The sequence below is a fragment of the Alligator mississippiensis genome, chromosome 4 (genome assembly GCF_030867095.1).
Source record: "Alligator mississippiensis isolate rAllMis1 chromosome 4, rAllMis1, whole genome shotgun sequence".
Lineage (NCBI taxonomy): Eukaryota > Metazoa > Chordata > Crocodylia > Alligatoridae > Alligator > Alligator mississippiensis.
The window spans coordinates 211,227,541-211,246,746 of NC_081827.1; the positions used below are offsets into that span (position 1 = coordinate 211,227,541).

Consider the following 19,206-nt stretch of genomic DNA (forward strand, 5'->3'; position numbering starts at 1 on the left):
CAGGGAAATTTACAATAAGAAAAAGAGGGCAGCAAAACAAACATCCCTGGATCAGTTTCTCAAAAAGCCATCAAGTGGCCCTAAGTCTCCCCAAAATCTCCCCAAAGAAGCCCTTCTGAATTCCATGACCCTGATGAAGGTTTTCCTTCACCTTCTGATTAAATAAAATGTTATGTGATTAGTTACCTAATTACATTACTCTGTTTAATTGATTTATATACAGTACACTTTGGAAAACTTTGTACTGTACAGTGTATATCATTTATAATTGATTAAATAGTTGATTTCAATATGGTGTTTATGGTCATTTCTATAAAAAGTTGGGCATCAGGCCCTTGACCAGGAATGTAACTCCCTATTATAACATTGTTTTTATGGGAAAATCTGATTCGACTTGCATCGTTTCAACATACAGCGCCTTTTCCAGGAATGTAACCCACCATAAATGCAAGGACTGCCCATACTTTTCAGCATCTTTATCAATTATTTGGATGTGGGGGTGAAGAGTTTACTGTCCAAGTTTGCGGATAACACCAAGTTTTGGGGGAACGTGGTCACGCTTGAAGATAAGCTACAGATACAGGTGGACCCAGACAGGCTAGCAAGTTGAGTAGATCGGAACCAGATTGGAACAATGTCGAGAAATATAAAGTGCTCTACCTGGGGACGAACAACCCCCTGCACGCCTACAGGCTTGGTGGTGCCAAACTGACCAGCACCACGAATAAAAGGGTCCTGGAGGTTATAATAGATCACAGTAGAAATATGAGCCAGCAGTGCAACTCTAGTCAGCAGAGCAAATAATAAATTGGCATGCATCAATCAATGCATCTCCAGCAAAACCAAGGAAGTGATTCTTCTGCTCTACTCAGCACTGGTGAGACTGCAGTTAGAGTACTGCATCCAGTTCTGGGCACCACACTTTAACAAGGACATAGACAAGCTTGAGAGAGTCCAGAGAAGAGCCACCCATATGATCAGAGACCTGCACGCCAAGCCATATGAGGAAAGGCTGAGGGACCTGGGACTCTTCAGCCTGAAAAAGAGAAGGCTGAGAGGGGACTTGGTAGCAGCTTACTGCTACATTAGGGCTTGGTGAAAAGCTGTTCACCAGGGCAGCCTTGGGGAAAACCAGGACTAATGGCCATAAACTCCAGGAAGACCGTTTCACACTCAACATTCGGAAAAACTTCTTCACAGTCAGGCTGTCCAGACTGTGGAATAAGCTCCCTCCAGAGGTGGTGCAATTACCTACTCTGGAAATCTTCAAGAGGAGACTAGACAGTCACGTTCCTGGGGTTACTTGACTGGACCCGATGATCTTCTGAGGTCCATTCCAGTCTTACAATCTATGAATCCATGAAAGGCATGGGCAGTTTCACCCTTTAACACTAGTGGTAAAGCCCTGGAAAAAGAGTTCTAACTGCAGCTCCAGACTAACTGTTCTGGGCCATCCTGAAACTCCATGCCAAGAATTCTGTTTGTAAGGCACTATTTATGCCTGACATCTGACATGTTATAGTGCTTGGCTGAAATCCCTTGTCAGCACTCCTGCAGAAAACCCAGCATAGCTCTACCATCCAGGTCCTTGATATTCCTTGTTTCCTTGGCACCATGAGCTAAACTGTAATCCAATGGAAGAACAGGCCTTTAAGGTTAAAAATCATTTGAAGTATAGGACAGTACAAATTACTCTGCCTGTCTCTGCATGGAGAATTGGACCCTGGTGAAGTATGTATGGTCTCACTGTTTATGCAGTGGAATTCCAACACCAACTTTCCCAGTTCAAAAAATCAGGTGTCACTGGCCAGTGCGGAACCTGTCCCCAATGCTTGTGCTTATCTTTTGTATCATCTTCCTGAGAAGTGGAAGCAGTGGGAACATGTAAGGGAAGCTCTTCTACCTGCATACATGACCATTTGTTCTCCATGACAAAGTCTGAGTCTTTGAAAGCAGCTCTCTATTCATCAGACTGGCAGATAGATCAGCTGCTGGAATACTGACCATCTGTGAGACCTGGTTGAAGACTTCATGATTCAGATATCATTATGTATTGCTGACTGCATGTTTGCTTATCTTGTGGACCTTACAGGTTAGTTCTCTTTTCTCTTTTGAAAGAAGCCAGATTTTTCTTCTGCCCATTCCATTATTTCAAACACTTTCAAGTGAAGACTGAGCTGCACATTCTCCTTTGGTATGCCACTAGGATACCACACATGTTGTCCTACTGGACCAAGAAACAGTTATCACTCAGGTTCCTTTGGAATCTTCAAATAAAGAGCTTTACCCCTCTTTGCTCCAAGACACTGATGCTCTTAATCCTGTCTATGAAGCAGCATAAGCCTTGTGCCATTCTATATCTCAGTTGTGCTACTTTCCCCCTTAAATTGGCACTTGCTCTGTTGATCTAAGGGGTCTAAAAGACCCCCACTGGACACTGCTGAGGACTATGTCCCTAGGAAGCTACTGTAGACATTAAATAGTCAGATAGAACCAGGGAGGCACAATTCTCGCTACAAAGCAGGCTGCACTACTACTCCAACCTGCCTCCAGAATTAAAGACAGGAAGAGAATGAGACAGACATCTCCACTGTGGGAGAAGATGGGCGACAAAAATAAAATAAGCTCAGGACAAAGCTTTCAGAGCTATAACAAGATGGGCAGATACCCACACTACATCTATAGGGCTGTCAAGAAATGTAGCTCATAGTTTGTAAAAAGAAGTGTTTTTCTTGTCTTTTCCATACTACCTTTGAAATATTAAACCTATTACAAATTCATTGGTGATGAAAGCTGCCTACAAATGATGTAATTATGTTGCGGCAGGTATTGTAAATTAATGATATACAAACAAAAGCAAGGAATGTCCAAGATTTGAGAAGTAAGATGCTATTGCATAAGGTCGGCATGACAGAAAAAAATAATTCAAACTGAGTACACACTATGAAATGCATTTATGCAAAACAACAACAGAATGAAGTTTAAAAAAAAAATCCATTTGAGAAGTTCTAAGTTCATGCATTAGGAAGTGTTCCCTGTCCCATACCTCATTCCATGCAGGTTCAAGCAATAAAATTTTGCAGCCAGAAATACATCTATATAGCATTTGAGTGATGTAATTGATACAGGGAGAAACAGAAACACAATCCTACTTGTATCATTATAATTTATTATATTTAGATATTAAAAGTCAAAAGGTCAATAAAATTAAAATAGCAAAACATACAGTTCAGCATTAAAGTTAATATCCAAGTACATTAGATGTTTTATACTATCAAGAAAAGAGTTAATAGAAGAGTTCTCACCTGTAACAATGCCATAATTAGGAGGTTCAAGAATAGCTCCATAAAACTGAATGATGTTTTTGTGACTGAGCACACTGAGTATTTCTGCCTGTTTAAAAACCAAGGAAAAACGTTAGAAAATCATAGATAAGCATATTTATTTTAATAACATAAATAAGACCCTCCATACAACCACATTTATGTCCATATTGAAATCCAAGGTGATGTCCCCTGTACCCTCCGCCTCCTACCCCTCCACCCCCACCCCAACATCATGGGGAAAAAAGCCTCATCTTAGATTTGAATACCAGCCTGGGGCAGGTGGTGGTTTTGTTTCTGCTTTGGCCCCAGGCTCAGGTTGTCTGTGCAGCAGGGAAGGGGGTGAGCATTGGAGAGCCTGTGCCACCCACCCCCTGCCAGCCTGCACCCTCCCTTTGCTTTGGCTTTAACCCCTGCACCTCAGCTTGGCTTGGAGATGTTGCCCCTGCTTCTTCCTGGCTGGGCAGAGTGGAGCCAGGCTGGGGCCACCACTGCTGCTGATTGTCTTAGAATCGGAACAAAACAGAGCAGCAGAAGTGGTGGGGCTAGGGTGCATAGAGTTGGATGAGGGAGCAGGCATAAGCAGCTGGCAGGCAGCAGGGATTAGACACAGGCACAAGGGAAGGCTAGGGGAAGTGGCAGATGGCAGGTGGGAGCAAGAGCTGAGGGGCCAGGCACAAGGACAGGGGTTGGAGTGGCACACAATGTAGGGGCAGGCACAGGCATTGTGGGGCAAGGAGAAAGGGACATGCAGCACAGGGGAGCAGAGAGTAGGGAAGCAGGCAGGGGGTGCAGGGAATAGGGGGCAGGCAGTCAGGGGGGCACAGGGGAGCAAGGGATGTGAGGGGCATGGGACAGGCAGCAAAGGGGGAGGGGGTCAGGTGGCAAGGGGGCAACAAAGCATGGCAGACAGGGACTTGGGTGACAAGCACAGGCATTGGAGGAGAAGGGGCAGGGGGCAAGGGACAGGGGTCTGATCCCTTGCCCCCCACCACTGCTTTCCCCACCACAGCAGTGGAGGAACAAATGAAGGTTATCGTCCACTAATTAGATTCTATCTATGGAAAATTATAACATATTTATAATTTTCCATAGAAAGAATCTAATTATTGGGGGGTGTGGAAGGAATTATTTTAAATTCAGAGTTGTCTTGGGTCCAGGTACATATGGTATCACTCAATCTAGAAGGAAATGTCAACATGGAGTATTCTCCCTAGGAAACCAACTGGTTGCAAAATTCTGTAGAGTGTAGGGACGTAGGGTGTTTCATTTTACTAAAACATTAGTAAATTTAGTAACAGAATAGTTTAATAAACATGAAAAGATTTTAAGTGTCATTGATTTCCACATACATATGGAGCTGAAAATGTAAGTTTATAGCATGCGAGCACAGATATATACCATTATGAATGATTTCATAAAATCATGCCTTCTGTGAAATATCAGATTAACTTCTTGTTTTGTGCTAACTTGATCAGTCACAAGCGTTTGGAAAAGAAGTCACAATCAATAAAGCAGTCAACTCCATTTAAAAGAAATACATTTTAAAAAAGAATGTAGGATCATGATCCTTTTAACTTGTCAAACATTGATACAGCAGATAGAACCACTGTTTAGCACACACGCAAGCCGAAGACATACTAACCTAATGGCTAAATTTTTACTGGCTGCCCTGTTTGGTGTACACACACACACACACAGAGTATATATAGATACCGTTGTTATTTGCATACAAAATGAATATTTCCCCCTTTTAACATAGGGGGGAAGGCCCCTTGTCTTTGATTCAAGTATGACCTGGGGGGCAGCAGCTCCTGTAGCTCTGGAAGAGCACAAGAAGGAAAGGGCATGTGGTGCTGGGGCAAGCTGCTTGATCAACTGACCCTTCACCCCTACCACCACCACTGGTCTTAGGGACTGGATTCATCCATATATGTGAAAGGGAATTACATTTTTACCCATCTAAGAAACTAATACTTAAAGGCTACCTATTGGGAAATCAAGTCTATGTCTGAAACTTAACTATATGAAGAAAGACAGAAGGTACATCAGTTCATAAATGCAAGTTTCTCGATTCGCATCCAAGCCAAATAGAGCTATTTAAGTTAACTGAGTATCATAAAAACAGTGATTATTCCAATAGCATGGTATAGAAATAAAAGTAAGTGCCTTCTTGTGTGGCCATACGCAAATTTACATCCTGAGACATACAGTGGAGCTATAACTAAAAGACCACTATGTGTGCTTCGTTTTCATGCATGGGATACCAATATTTAGCACCTGTCAAAAGTCTCATGCTCAGTTTGTCCTGGGTCATTTGGTTTGAGGTCCCAACTAAAAAAAGAAGCAGGTGCTTTGTACATTTGGGTTCAATTCCTGGAACTACCAACAGGTAAGAGGACTGCTCACACTGCATGAATGGTAGCATTATTATTACTGCAATACCAGTTGCAGGATCAAGGCTTAAACGTACATCTTAAAGTGCCATAATGGACAACAGGAACATAGAATTGGCAGTATCATAAAGTGAAGTTCACTGCTATTACAGATCATCAGCTACAAGATTATATTCTTTGCATCAGGTACCAAAAATAATTATTCTACACCAGAGGTTAGTAACCTCCAACCCACAGGCCACATCCAGCCCACATATAAGAGGCTTTGCTGGCATCTGGTGGCAGGTGGGTTTCAGCTGTGGGTGCCTTCCCCATGCTGCCATGGGGAGATGCACTAGCCACAGAAGAGTTCTAGCCCCCATCTGGCCACCTGCCACTAACCTGAGGTGGCTCATTCTGGCTCACCAGAAAAGGTTCCCTACTGCAGTTCTACACTACTACTTTATTTTCAGTTTAGTAACATTTGCCTGTGTCACATTTAGTCAGTATAAGGCATTAATGTACCAGTAACATTTAAAACATTTTATTTTTGATCTTACACAGATGTTCATATCTCTTAATGAAGATTTAACAGATGCCAGAGTGAGCTGGTATATAAAAATGGAGAAAGCAGCTATTAATTGTCCATAAAATGTCTCAAATCAGGAGCTGATAAAAAAAATCCCCCTAAGGGAAATAATGTCTAAAGAAAATCTTTTCTGAACATCTTTGAAACCATTCTGCTATTCTTAGAGCTGGAGAATCTACGTAGTTTCTTTCATGTTTTGCAATTTTTCATGGCTGCCAAGCAATAGTAGATCACACTAGCCAATTTCGCAACACTCATTCCTTGTAGCGGAAACCAAGCAAACGGCCGGTCATTCTTACCCATCCATCTTATCCAAAATTTCTTCTCCCATTTTGAATTGGATATGCTACACATAAGTGAAAGCGGGTGAAATTTACGTAGCAAATACAGCAATTGATAACTAAAGGACAGACTTTCAAAGCTATTTAGCTGCCTAAGGATGCATATAGAAACCTAGTAGGATTTTCAAAAGCACTTACATTCTTAACCCTCATTTATGTCACTAAGAGTAGGATACCGAGATGCTTTGGGAGATCCCAATGGTTGCTTATCTATCTTTAGAAGCCTAAAAGACAATTGAAAATCCAGCCCAGCCCAGTTTCTCTCTGGAAAGTCAGTTTACTTATTTTATTCAACTTGCATGAGTGTCAGGTTTTTAGCAAAATACCTAGGTGATATGTATGCAAGGAGCTTTGCATGGATTCTTTCATCCTATTTTTTTTTTTTAATGAAAAGAGAGAGAGATTATTTTTTTTCACAATTACTATGAATTATGAATAACTCAAATTACTTCAGAGGAAGTTACTGGGGTGTAGGCTTGTAGCCGTGTTGGTCTAAGGACATAGGCAGACAAGGTTCTTTGCATAAATCTGATATCTTTTATTAGACCAACTCAAATAGTTGGAAAAATTCTTCTTAGCAAGCTTTTGGGTATAAATAACCTTCATCAGGCTCAGGAAGCATTTGCAGTTAGTGTGTGCTTTTCCTGGTTGGAATGAATAGTAAAGAAGCCAGAGGCTGGTATGCATGCAAGACAGGCAGTCAGTGAAGATGTAAAAAGAGGTGTCAGTAGGTGAGAGACATGATGGGGTGGGGAGGGGAGGGAATTAAAGCAGTTGGTAAATAGTGGAGATGCACACGGGGAGTCAAATGTTAGGCAGGTTATAATGTCACACATCTAATATCTATATTTAGTCCTGGATACAAAAAAAAAAAAATCACAAAAGCTCCCGTGACTTGGAGCCCCATGCATCCCAGTTGAAGGCCTCCCAGCTGTGGGGGTGTCCCATGCACCCCTGGGTCTAGAGCAGTCCTTCTCAAACTATCTGATGTGGTAGACAGGCAATTTTTTTTTCAGTGAGCCAGGGACCGGTACCCAGTTCAGCTGGTGGCAGTAACTGTGTGTAACAGCGCTACACAACTGCGCGACCAGCTGTTTCTTTCTCTTTCCTCACCTCGCATGATGTGACGTCACCTGGAGTGTTGGAACGTACAAACTGCGGCGCCATGACATATCAATGTTATGCTTCTGAAAATATATTTCTTCCTTTCCTGGCAACTCGCTGAGGACCAGCGACCAGCGGCTCACGGACTGGCACCAGTCCACGGACCACCACTTTGAGAAGCACTGGTCTAGAGGATAGCTGCTGCAGCCATCTCCCAACCCCGAGGGTGCAGGAAAACCCCTGGGGCAGAGGATTATTGCAGGGTGATCCCCCCACCCATTCCAGGGGTGTGGGGAACCCCTGGGGGCAGAGGATCACATGATCCTCTAGCCCTGGGGGTTTCGGATACTGCAGCTATGATCTCCAGGGCCTAGGGGTTACCCACCCCCCAAGCCCTGGGGATCACAGCTCCCATGATTCTCAGGGCTCAGAAGTGCAAGAAACCCCTGGAGCATGGGTACTGCAGCTACCAGGATCTCTTGAGGGTTTTCTACTGGGCATGGTGCACACCTGCTACATATGCAAATTAAAGCTGAATAGCAACCAGCTAAAAAGTTACACACATTTTCAAGGTCTAACTTTATAGCTGGTTGGAGTTTTTTATTGCCGCTTTGCAAGTGTAGGTGGTCTCCAGGTAACTGTACAATTAACCAGTTAACTCTGCAATATCTGTAACTTGTAGAGGGGGGCCTAACTGGTTGGTTATTTTAACTGGAAACTATAGTGCTACTTCCTCCACTTCCCTAAGGCTGAGCATTCTGTCTCAAGATTAAATTTGGAAAAAAAATGCAGATCATTTTTAGCCCATTAGGCCAAGCAGAAGCCAACCAACTTTACTGTTAATAAATCATTTAATTGCACAGCATGAGACACCTTCGCTCTATGCAAAATTACAGGGTTAGAAATATTTAGCTTCTCCAGCAATCTGATTAGCAGAACATCTTAAGTGCCTTCTAATATTTATTAATATATTGTGCAATAGAGGTTGATTGTTTACTTTTCTGTTAAGAAATATTTGCCATATTTATTAAGGACATATTCAAAAGCATTTAGAAGAATTTAAGGCAGTCCTGAAAAGATTTAGTTACAAATTCTTGAAGCATTTTCAGGGTTTTGAACTCCAGTATGGGAGAGCTGAAATCTTAACTATTCCCACAAAGTTCTCTAATTCGTAAAAAATGGCCAGTGGGAGTAATTTGTTGATTATCAAAGCTAAAAAAGAGCACACAATTCTAACAGTAACTGTTTTTAATACCAAATCTTTATTCATTGCATGATAAAAGAATGTTTGGCTTTTCAAACACATTCTTAAGAATACAGCATTAAAGACCGTAATATATAAAATTAGCATTCAGACACATAATGTACCAGACAATATGAAAAAAAGAATCATTAAAGGTTGCAGGGTGTTGAATTTTTCAATTGATGTAACACTTCTATTTGATGAATTACTAAATCAAAAGAAGTCTAACCATGATTTTGCATGGGGGGGGGGGGGGTGTGTGTGTGTGTGTGTGTGTGTGTGTGTGTGTGTGTGTGTGTGTAAAATGGCCCCTCATGCCCTTTTTAGTCCATTCTGGAGCTTCCAGTGATTTTGGTAGAAGCAGGAAATTATCCATAGCAAATATATCAATTTTACTATTTTTATTACTATTATTTCTAAAGCTAACTTGAATGGGATGCTAAATAATTTTTTTTTTAATTTAGTACTTTAGAGATTATTGTCTCGCTATACCTGAATCTGTATGCTGTTACTGATGGTGTGAACTGCCCTTTCATATACAATTAACTTAAGTCATTTTAAAGGATTCCATAATTACTCCTAAAGGTAATCATATGACTGACTTTAGAGAAATGCTAAGATGTTTGAACATTGATCTGAAAAACCAAACAAGTGAGAAAACCCTCTTTATTTAGACTTCCCAGTTAATTGTTTTTAGAGTATTTTCTCATGAAGTTTTACAGGTAAGGGGCTGTGGTCAGGGAGGGAGGGAAGGGGTTGAGTCCTGCCACCCAAGGAGAACCTGAAGAGTTGTTATTTAGCAGAAGCCAGTGATTATTCAGTTAAGGACATGTTTTTTAAAGCCATTAAATCTTCTCTGATATTAGCAAAGCAGGATGAAAACCACATGATGCACAGTATGGAGAAAAGACTTTGCCACATTGCAACACTTGGTGAAATCTGTTAACTACACACAAGCAATGTTAACATCTGCTTTGATGAAAACTGTTTTCTCCAAGTACAAATATTTCATGGTTGATTCAAAAACGCAATCACATTTTGACAGTCAGGGCTGCACACAGACTTGCAAATTGTGTGGGTTTTGTTTTTGATTTTTTTAAATATTACACATAGGAGATTACTTGTCCTAATTTAACTGTTTTTCATGGCCCACCTAAAAAAAAAAATGTAGAATTTAAGAATAATTAAAATATAATGAAATTTTCTGGTTGTTGATAAGGACAGTCAGATAGTGACTATTATGCTGATGCAGTATTAACTAGCCTCACAAAAAGAAAAGCTAAACTACATACTCAAACTGACACTGCAAAATTTAAAAAAAATAACAACTCTTAAAAATGGTTCATACTGACATGTAAAAGATGTCATTTAAAAAAAAAGTTATAATTGCAAGAGCATTCCATTAACATCTAACTCATATACCAATATACCATGTTTCTGTCATTAATCCTACACCTTTTAAATAGCTCCAGTGGTTTAAAATAGGAAAATTAAGGGATCCAACTAGTTCTCACTGCTGCACAATCCTCCAAAACACACTGTATGACTACCTGTTTTATATTCTACTTCACCAGCCTTAATCCTCCTCGTCTGTTTTTTTTCCCCTCCCTAATAATAGAATTATACTGCTGTATGTAATTATTTGTGTGGTAATGAACTAGAAAAAAAATCTAGGCAAGGCATCTCAATTTTTTTAAATCCCAAATTCTGTAAATAGTTGTACTGTAATGTGTTACTAGAGGGGGGGAAAAGGCATATATATGTTCATCTTCTGCTATTATAAATTTGTTGTTGTAAGCTTATGTTGTGTATGTAGATCCACAATATTACATTTTATATCAATTGTATCCTGTAGCTACAAGCATGTTATGCTTTCGTAAGTCCCCAATACAGGACTAGCATTAAACATACTAGCATTAAAATTCTAAAATAGATTCTTTAGATCAAAACTGGATTTAATAATCCATAATTTGCATATAACTGCTGAAGTTTTAAGGGCAATTTAAAAGCTATTATAAATAGAATACAATAAGCTTCAAGACTTCCCTGTTCTACATTTTTTTTTTAAATGATCACAGTTAAAAATTCAAGAAAGCAGAGACTAGTAACTCAGAAACTCCAAGATATTTTCCCTGTGAATATCCCTTTAATATGTGACAACAGATCTTACAACTCAGGTGACAAGAGCCAGTGGCTAACTAATGGCACATTAGCAGACCTCAGCAAGTTTGCAGAGCACCAATGACAAAGTTAGGCCCCACCCAGATTGACTGTGACTGCGCAATCAACCAACTGCACAATTAGCTTACATTGGGAATTAAAAATGTCTTATTAATGAGGGCGAAAGAGGTTGATGAAAAAAATCATCACTATAAACAGTCTTTTAAATTTTGAAAAGTACTTTTTGAATTACAAACACACTGCAGTCTGCTAAAATGTGGCATGAAGCAGTGTATATCTCAAACCTTCCCAAAATTGTGCATTCATGTGCCCATTACAGCAAGATCTAACAGAAATGTAAAGACTAGATTTTTTTTGTTATAGTTACCAATTCTGATTTTTGTTCTGGTTACTACTTTCCTATTTGCAACAACGTCATTCCAAAACAGAGATTACGTATGTTTGGAGGGAAACAGAAGTAAGGTTTGAAACATTCAGAACACTTTTTTAATTATATCTGAAATTATAAAACGTTATTTGGGACAGGTTTAAAAAGAAAGCCATCTCAATATTGCAATAAAGTAATATTCAATTATTGATGGAGTAAATTAGTGATCTATGCCTCAGGTTTAAAACACCTCAACTGCTAGAAAACAGCCTCAGTTCCCAGCAGTCATCCTATGATATTTTGGTAGTCTTAGGGATTGTAGTTATTCTATAATGTGTTGTAAGAAAAAACTTTTGCCAATATCAGAGGTGATCAGATATTGACTGAACATTGCTATTCCAGAAAATAGCAGAAGTGATGAAATATCAGAGCTTTTAAACAGTCTTCTGAAATCATATCACAATGATGCTGCCCAGGATCTATCTGACTGCTGCTGTACTGGGCAAATGCAAGAATTTGTGAAGAAATCATTTTAAAGGTCAAAGACACTAGAAAACTCAATAACAGTAAAATACAACACACACAACAAACTCTCTCTTCAGGGGTCCCAGAACTTTGGAGCATGAGAAGAGAAAATGATTAAAAATCTTTCCAGAAAAGGGAAAAAAGACTGGGAACTGAAGTGAAAATCTCAATGCAACAATCAAGTACTATGGACAAGCTAGGCAGGGTGGGGGGAAGCCCTACTGCTTATCTATAGAAAAAATACTCACAGCATGTATTTAAAAAGAAAAAGAAGAGAAAAAGAAAACGAATCATATTGTTTTGCAATTCAATCAAAAATCTTCAAACAAGAACAGTTTCCAATCTCTTGGAGAAGCAGAAATTTTTTTTAGAGCTCATGAACTAGAGATTTCACTGAAAAATTAGCAAAGACTTCTGCAGAAATGGCAGTGACTACTCCAGCATAGACGCGTTCCCCTGTTCTAAAGCGATTATCATTTTTCTGGTGAAGTATTTTTTTTTTTTTCAAATTCACTCATGAAAACTGTGAACTACCCTAGCTAAATTGTCAGGCTCCCAATGAGTGCTCACCTTAAGCCTCTGTCAGAGTTATGAACCTCACCTATCACAACTAATGGGCAGGACAGTTCTTTAGGTGGAACCCACTATTTGGGACCACAAGATTGTTAAAATTGCAGAAAATCTTCCTTCACCAGACGGATTGAGCCCAACCTACCTGAAAGAGAACACTGCATGATGTGTTATCTCCTTGTTACATTACAACATCAACTACTGGGGGACTGTTTATATTTGTACTTTCTAAATAAGCTAGCACCATTCCTGCAGAAGCTTCATTTCCGTACTCCATGCGCCCCATATGGACTCAGCCCTGCGATGCTAGACAAGAACCATGAATAACAATCCAGCCAAAGAACACTTACGGCTTTGTTCAGATTATAAATCAACTCATATTTTCAGGTTCAACTGGAGGGGAAACAGCCTTTTCCCTCAACATAAAATGATAACTACAAATAAAGTATCCCCTCACAAAATCACATCAGGACAGGTCAGGTCAGTAGAAAGGCTGATGTGATCGTTGGAGCACTATAGACACTGTAACAACGCTCCTCCACTCCACCCTGTGTTTGGCTAGCTTTGTGCATATAGGAATCAAATAACCAAAGAAAGGAGTCAAATGGTCAAATGCACTAACAATACTAGAATAAAAACTGCAATGAAAACTTTTTTTTTTACTTGGGATTTAGAGAATACACAAAAATACTGCAAGTACAAAAGTCAAGACTATATTTTCCTCTCTTCTCTCCAGACTCCTCAGAGATGCTCTCTCCCCTCACCCTGTAGGAGGGAGGTTCTCCGTACAACCTTTCTTTCCACTTTCTCTTTTGCACCCCCATGGTCTATCTTAGCGGTCAGCAACATTTTTAGCCAGAGTGCCCAAAACACCCCAACCTCAACCCACATCTCAACTGGGTGCGCCAGACCCAGACAGCAGAAGATGCCCCACTCAAAATAGTAACCTTTGCGTGAACAAGAGATCCAGCCAAGAAGTGGAAATAGACCAGGGGTTGGCAACCCCTGCCATGCATGCCAGAGTGAGGCCGTTTTGGTTGGACTCCAGTTAAACCTGTTCTATCTCCAGTTCTTGGCCGTATCTCTTGCTCACCCAAAGGTTACTATTTTGACTGGGGCATCTTCCGGCAAGGGCTAAACTCCTGTAATGTATGAATCCAACATACAACACAACCCAGCCTTCCATACAAATCTTTTTCAACCCTATACCCTCTCAAACAAAGTTACTGCTAGACTAACAGCCTATATCGGCAGTTGGCAATGTACAGCTCATAGGGCTGAATCCAGCACTCAAACGTCTGATCTGCTCTGCATTATATTAAGGACATGCCAATTTCCAAGCCATTTGATCCCGTCCACATTTTGCTAATGGCACCCCAAATGCCTTCAGCCACTCCAGCCAGCTGCTACAGGCCACCGGGGGGGGGGGGGGGGGGGCTGTTCTTCCTCACTGCAGCCTCTTCTCACTGTTGCTGGAGCAGTGGGAGGGGTACAGCAGCCAATGGTACTGGCTGGGTTCCAAGATGTGGCTTGCATTTGCAAAAGGCTGCCAACCCCTGGCTTATATCATACCCTTTTATCCACATCTGTATACTTGTGAGATGTCTGGGAGCAATGCTCTAGGCCAGCGCTTCTCAAAATATCTGATGTGGCGGACCGCCAATTTTTCCAGTGGGCCAGGGATCGGTGCCTGGTTCAGCTGGTGGCAGCAACTGCGTGTAACAGCGCTACACAACTGAGCGACCGGTTGTTTCTTTCTCTTTCCTCACCTCACACGACGTGACGTCACCTGGAGTGTTGGAATGTACGAACTGTGGCGCTATGACATATAAATGTTATGCTTCTGAAAATATATTTCTTTCTTTCCTGGCAATTTGCTGCAGACTGGCAACCGGTGGCTCGTCGACTGGCACCAGTCCATGGACCACCACTTTGAGAAGCACTGCTCTAGGCTAGGTCTGAGTGGTTAGAATCTTCCACAAAAACAGCAAGAATTCAACTTTCAAGTTTTTATTGACCTGACCTGAGAAAGGTTGCTTTTCTTTCACTGTTTAGGTGGAAAAATGCATTTTATGGAAAAATATGGCTCATATGCTACACCTCCAGGCAGAGCTATTACAAAGCAGCTGGGCATCTGTGGCAGCAGAACATATGGGGGCAGCAGCAACTTCCAGCTGCTACCGTGCCCATGGCATGACTATGTAGCTGTAGCAGCAGCTGATATTTTACCAACTCTCAGCTGTCACCTATGCAACCCACCAAGTTGGCACCTCGGACAGCTGCCCTAGTCACCCCACTACTATACTACCGCCTATTTGAAGAGATGGTCAAAAAAGTCTCAATGAAAAGACTGGGTATGTCAAAATTGCTTTCATTTTGTAAAATAGATTCATTTCCTGGTTTTGAAGGATTTTTTAATAGTTCTTACTGGAAACTGTACGAGTTTTTTAATGACTGTGAACATATTTAAATTAAAATTGATATTTCTATGATAACAGTGCTTGGGGCAAAAAAATGACAATGAAAATACTGAAGCTGAGCTTTAAAAAAGGACCTTTCAATGAAAAAGCTTCATGCAAAAATATCTGAATGCAAACTCTACTACTGTGTTTATAACATGTGTGTGTGTTATAAGCACAGTAGTAGAGTCTGCATTCATATATATGTTACATATATACATACATAAATGAACACATACATACAACTATATATGTGTATACACATGCATGCACACACACACGCATACACATACATATATGCACACACACACGCATGCACATACACACACACACTATCTAAAGTTCCCACAACAGAGAGCTATCAATGCTTATTATTTGATAATGTTATTTATTGAGGACTTGGTTGTATTCCCTTTTGAACATCAAAGAACCGTAGAATTCTTTATGTTATTTAAGTTTAGAACCACCTTAGTTAAAATAAAATGTGTAAGTCAAGAACTACTGCAAAAGATTTTTTTTAAGACAATCATTTAAATAGAAATATTTCCAGACTCTCTAGGAACTGGAAAGTGCTTTCGGCTACTATTTCAAGGAGTTATCCTGCTCCTAGGGAAGTTAATAGCAGATGTGATGGAATGGTACAAACAGAACATTTTCACTACTACCAAATCTCCTAAAAAGAATTAAAAGAAGTGTACAAGAAGGATGGCTGGATACTAATGCATATTCTGGGCGCATATTAGAAAAGAAGTCCATAATGCATTTCACAACACCTAGAAGGATGAACATGTCTACTAAGACCCAGAAAGATCATAACACCACACAATCCTATTTTACTTCTATTTTTTTACTTGCGTATCTCTGCCAGTTCAACTGAACCAGACTTCAATAATCCACATCTTTATACTTAATTTAATCTCTTAATTTAATTTAAAATCTTTAAAGATTTTATTAGATAGAAAAATAAACCTGAACAAATAGAGATTAAAAAAAACAGGATCCATGTACATACATATTAGCACATTAGAAATGTTTTTATATATATATATATATATATATATATATATTCCAAAATTGGAATAATATACTTGCATCGGTGCTCTTTCTATATATATATCTATATAGATATATTAGATATATATATAGAAAGAGCACCAATGCAAGTATATTATTCCAATTTTGGAATTCAACATTTAATTTATTTCTACCATTCCCTTGTAGAGGACCTTTATATACCTTCAACATGACACAAGAAAAAGAAGACATGAGAACCTAAGTGATTGGGCTCCTTTGTGCTAGATGCCCTATACACAAAAACAGAGTCCCTTTCCCAAGCCCTTACAATCTAAAGCCACACAGAAGACACAATAAGCATCTCTAATGAAAATCCTATTGAATCTGAACTCAACTAGCAAAATGTTGAAGTATTTAAGTGGTTAATCAGTGAATCAGGTTGCCTCTATTTAAATCCCACAGTTTTTCTCATTGTAAGGAAATGTCACTCCCCCCCCCCCCGCACTATCTTGTGAATAAGAGAATTCTAATCAAAATGAAAAGAGCAGTTCTGTATTGATTAGCACAATGACTGCAATATTGACTCTGCTTGGTTTCTATCTGTGTTCTTCTACAAGTTCCTTGAGGTGTCTGAGGACCTCAGATATAGGATCATGTTTCTCTCTTAACACTGTGGAAGGCCCAGGGCTCAATTTACCAAAATCTCTCCAAAAAGAGCAATACATATTGAGCGTTCACAACTTTTTGCTTCAATTTTTGGCCTGACTATGGCAGACATACACCCCTGTTCACTTTGGTCAAAAACCTAAATTGGACAATGGACTAAAATCAGACGTCCGATCCTAGATACTATTAAACCGCTTAGTCCTCCTAAGTGCACTGTACTGGAGATGTAGAACCTCCTTATCATCACACACTGTCCCATTCTCCAGAGAAGGGGATGTAGCAATGAATTCCTGAAGGCTGTTTGAAGTCACACTGAGGACCTGATCAACCCTTAGGCTGCTGCTTCAAGATCAGATAGGTGCAAAGATAGCTGAAACTCACCTCCGCCACCTTGTCCTTTCTCATCCAAGTTTTGAGCTAAAGGCAGCTTGACTGAACTAAAGAATTCAGAAGTCCATAATGATTCTTCTGCATTTGATTTAAATCAGCCTTCAGTAAACCTAACTGTTAAGCACTGCTGACATGCATGCATAAACTCTGGAAGAAGGAGCCATGCTCTATTCCTTCTTTTCTAAAATGCTCATCCTCCCAGCACATGGTCACAGGATTCTATTCCATTTCCCTTCTCACTCAACAAGGGCGGTATTAAAATTCAAGCTGCCTGGATATACTGCAAGAAGCTTCAGTTGCAGTGCCATCAGTATATAAATAGTACTCAGCTCAAGGTGTCAGTTTTATACACCCAGGGTAAGTACAGACAGTCAAAAAGCCCAAGGCTGAAAAGATTCACAGGTTACTCTAAGGTGCATAGATTAAACTGATGAGCAAGTGAAAAGACTTCTACTTTAGTTTCTGGAAATTCAGCTACATGCCTGCAGTGGCCCAGGCCAGAAGCCCTGGTGCATGAGAGCATGCCTCCCTGCTGAGCTGGAGCAGACAGCTTGGGCCAAGGCTAGCTTGCTGACCCTATGAGGAGGGATTGGCAGGGGAGGTACCTGGTATCCAGAGATGCTGGGGGACTGTGAGTTAACATGAATCTGGAGGGGATCTGAGACAGAAGTTCAATAAACCAATTTAACTTAAATCAGTCAAGTCTGACATCCAGATTTATCTTAAACTGGTTTCAGCCCATTTGAAAGAAATTTATGTGCACCGAACTTCTGTTGTGTTACAGATTAGAACTGGTTTTCGATCACTTATACTGGTTTGTGTGTAATTTCTGTCCCTACTCCCAGAGAGGACAGACATTACTTTCCCTCTGTCTGGCAAAAGCTGGAGCTTGAATGAAAGCTACAAGATGTTGGCAGGTTGGAAAAGACAATGGGAAGTGCAAGAGGTTCCCTTCCTTGAGTGTGGATGTGGGGCTATCTTTTGTTATCATGATTCACAATTCCCTCTAAGAGAGCTGATGTCTTTATAAAAGTTGACATTTTGAAGGCTGTAAGTTTTATATCAGACACTAACAGTTATCTATGTCTTGACTGCCTCCAGATTAGTTTACTGCAGTATGTTCTAGTTGGTATTCTGTCTGCAGACCTTTCAGAGATTTCAGCTATAGAAATCCACTAGCTGCCTTCCGCAGTCAGTAATTGTTCATACATTAATCATTTTGCTAAAGATGCAGGGGTCTACCTTTATAGCCTGATTTGTACAGCACATCCATAAAAGTCTAATTTTGGTTTTAGCTGGTAGAAAAAGAGTCTGTGCTTTGCCAAAACGCTACATTTCAATGACAGTGAAAAGTTCAACCAGCTCAATTAGGTACCCAACTTTAGGAACCTACATTTGAAAATAATGATCTTAATGTTGCTTTAGATTCTGCATTGTTGAGAAAGTTTGCTTTCTATCTCTTCCCACCTTCAAAAAAATTAATGTCTTTTTTGACAGGCATTTTTGAGGCACAAAGATCTTAAGGCTACAGAAACCTCCTGCTTTTTTATATACACATTGTTTAGTTTAGAAAATGTACCTTTATTATTGTGCATGTACAAAAAAGGTTGGTAGCAGTCTTCTGAAAGGATTCCTTTTTTGTTCAAAGGTTTCATTGAATTCAAATTTTTGATAGTTTGTACAAAATGGCATAGCTCGAATTATACTGGAGTTGTAAAGTTCAGATCCTAATTCTTCAAATACATATTTTAAATTAAACAGTGTTCTTAAAATATATATAAATGTCATTATTCATTCCTCTTTTAACCACTGTGGATAGGACTGGATTTTAACTGTAAAATTATGTATAGTCTAATAAAGGTGAAAAATCCTCAGCTGAAGCATGACAAAGGGACCCCTCCATCCCTTCTCAATTTTTCCACTGCATAGTTCTCTTAAAAGAGGTATCTCACAAGAGAACCTGAAGAGTGAAAGATTTAAAGTGTGGAACTGAAATGCACCCATCAAAATCAGAATTGTGGTCCAAACCCAACCAGCTGTCAAATCTAGCAATATGAAT

The 19,206-nt window shown here is 40.0% G+C and overlaps 1 protein-coding gene across 5 annotated transcripts in view; it reads right to left on the bottom strand.

Annotated features, from left to right (window-relative positions):
* The window catches only part of MAP3K20 (mitogen-activated protein kinase kinase kinase 20), a 127,012-nt gene that overhangs the window by 86,725 nt on the left and 21,081 nt on the right, over window positions 1–19,206 (bottom strand). For all 5 annotated transcript variants that reach the window (XM_059727279.1, XM_059727280.1, XM_014599478.3 and 2 more), the window contains exon 3: window positions 3,306–3,393. In XM_059727279.1, the coding sequence (XP_059583262.1) occupies window positions 3,306–3,393 (88 nt within the window). The remainder of the gene's footprint in view (window positions 1–3,305; window positions 3,394–19,206) is intronic.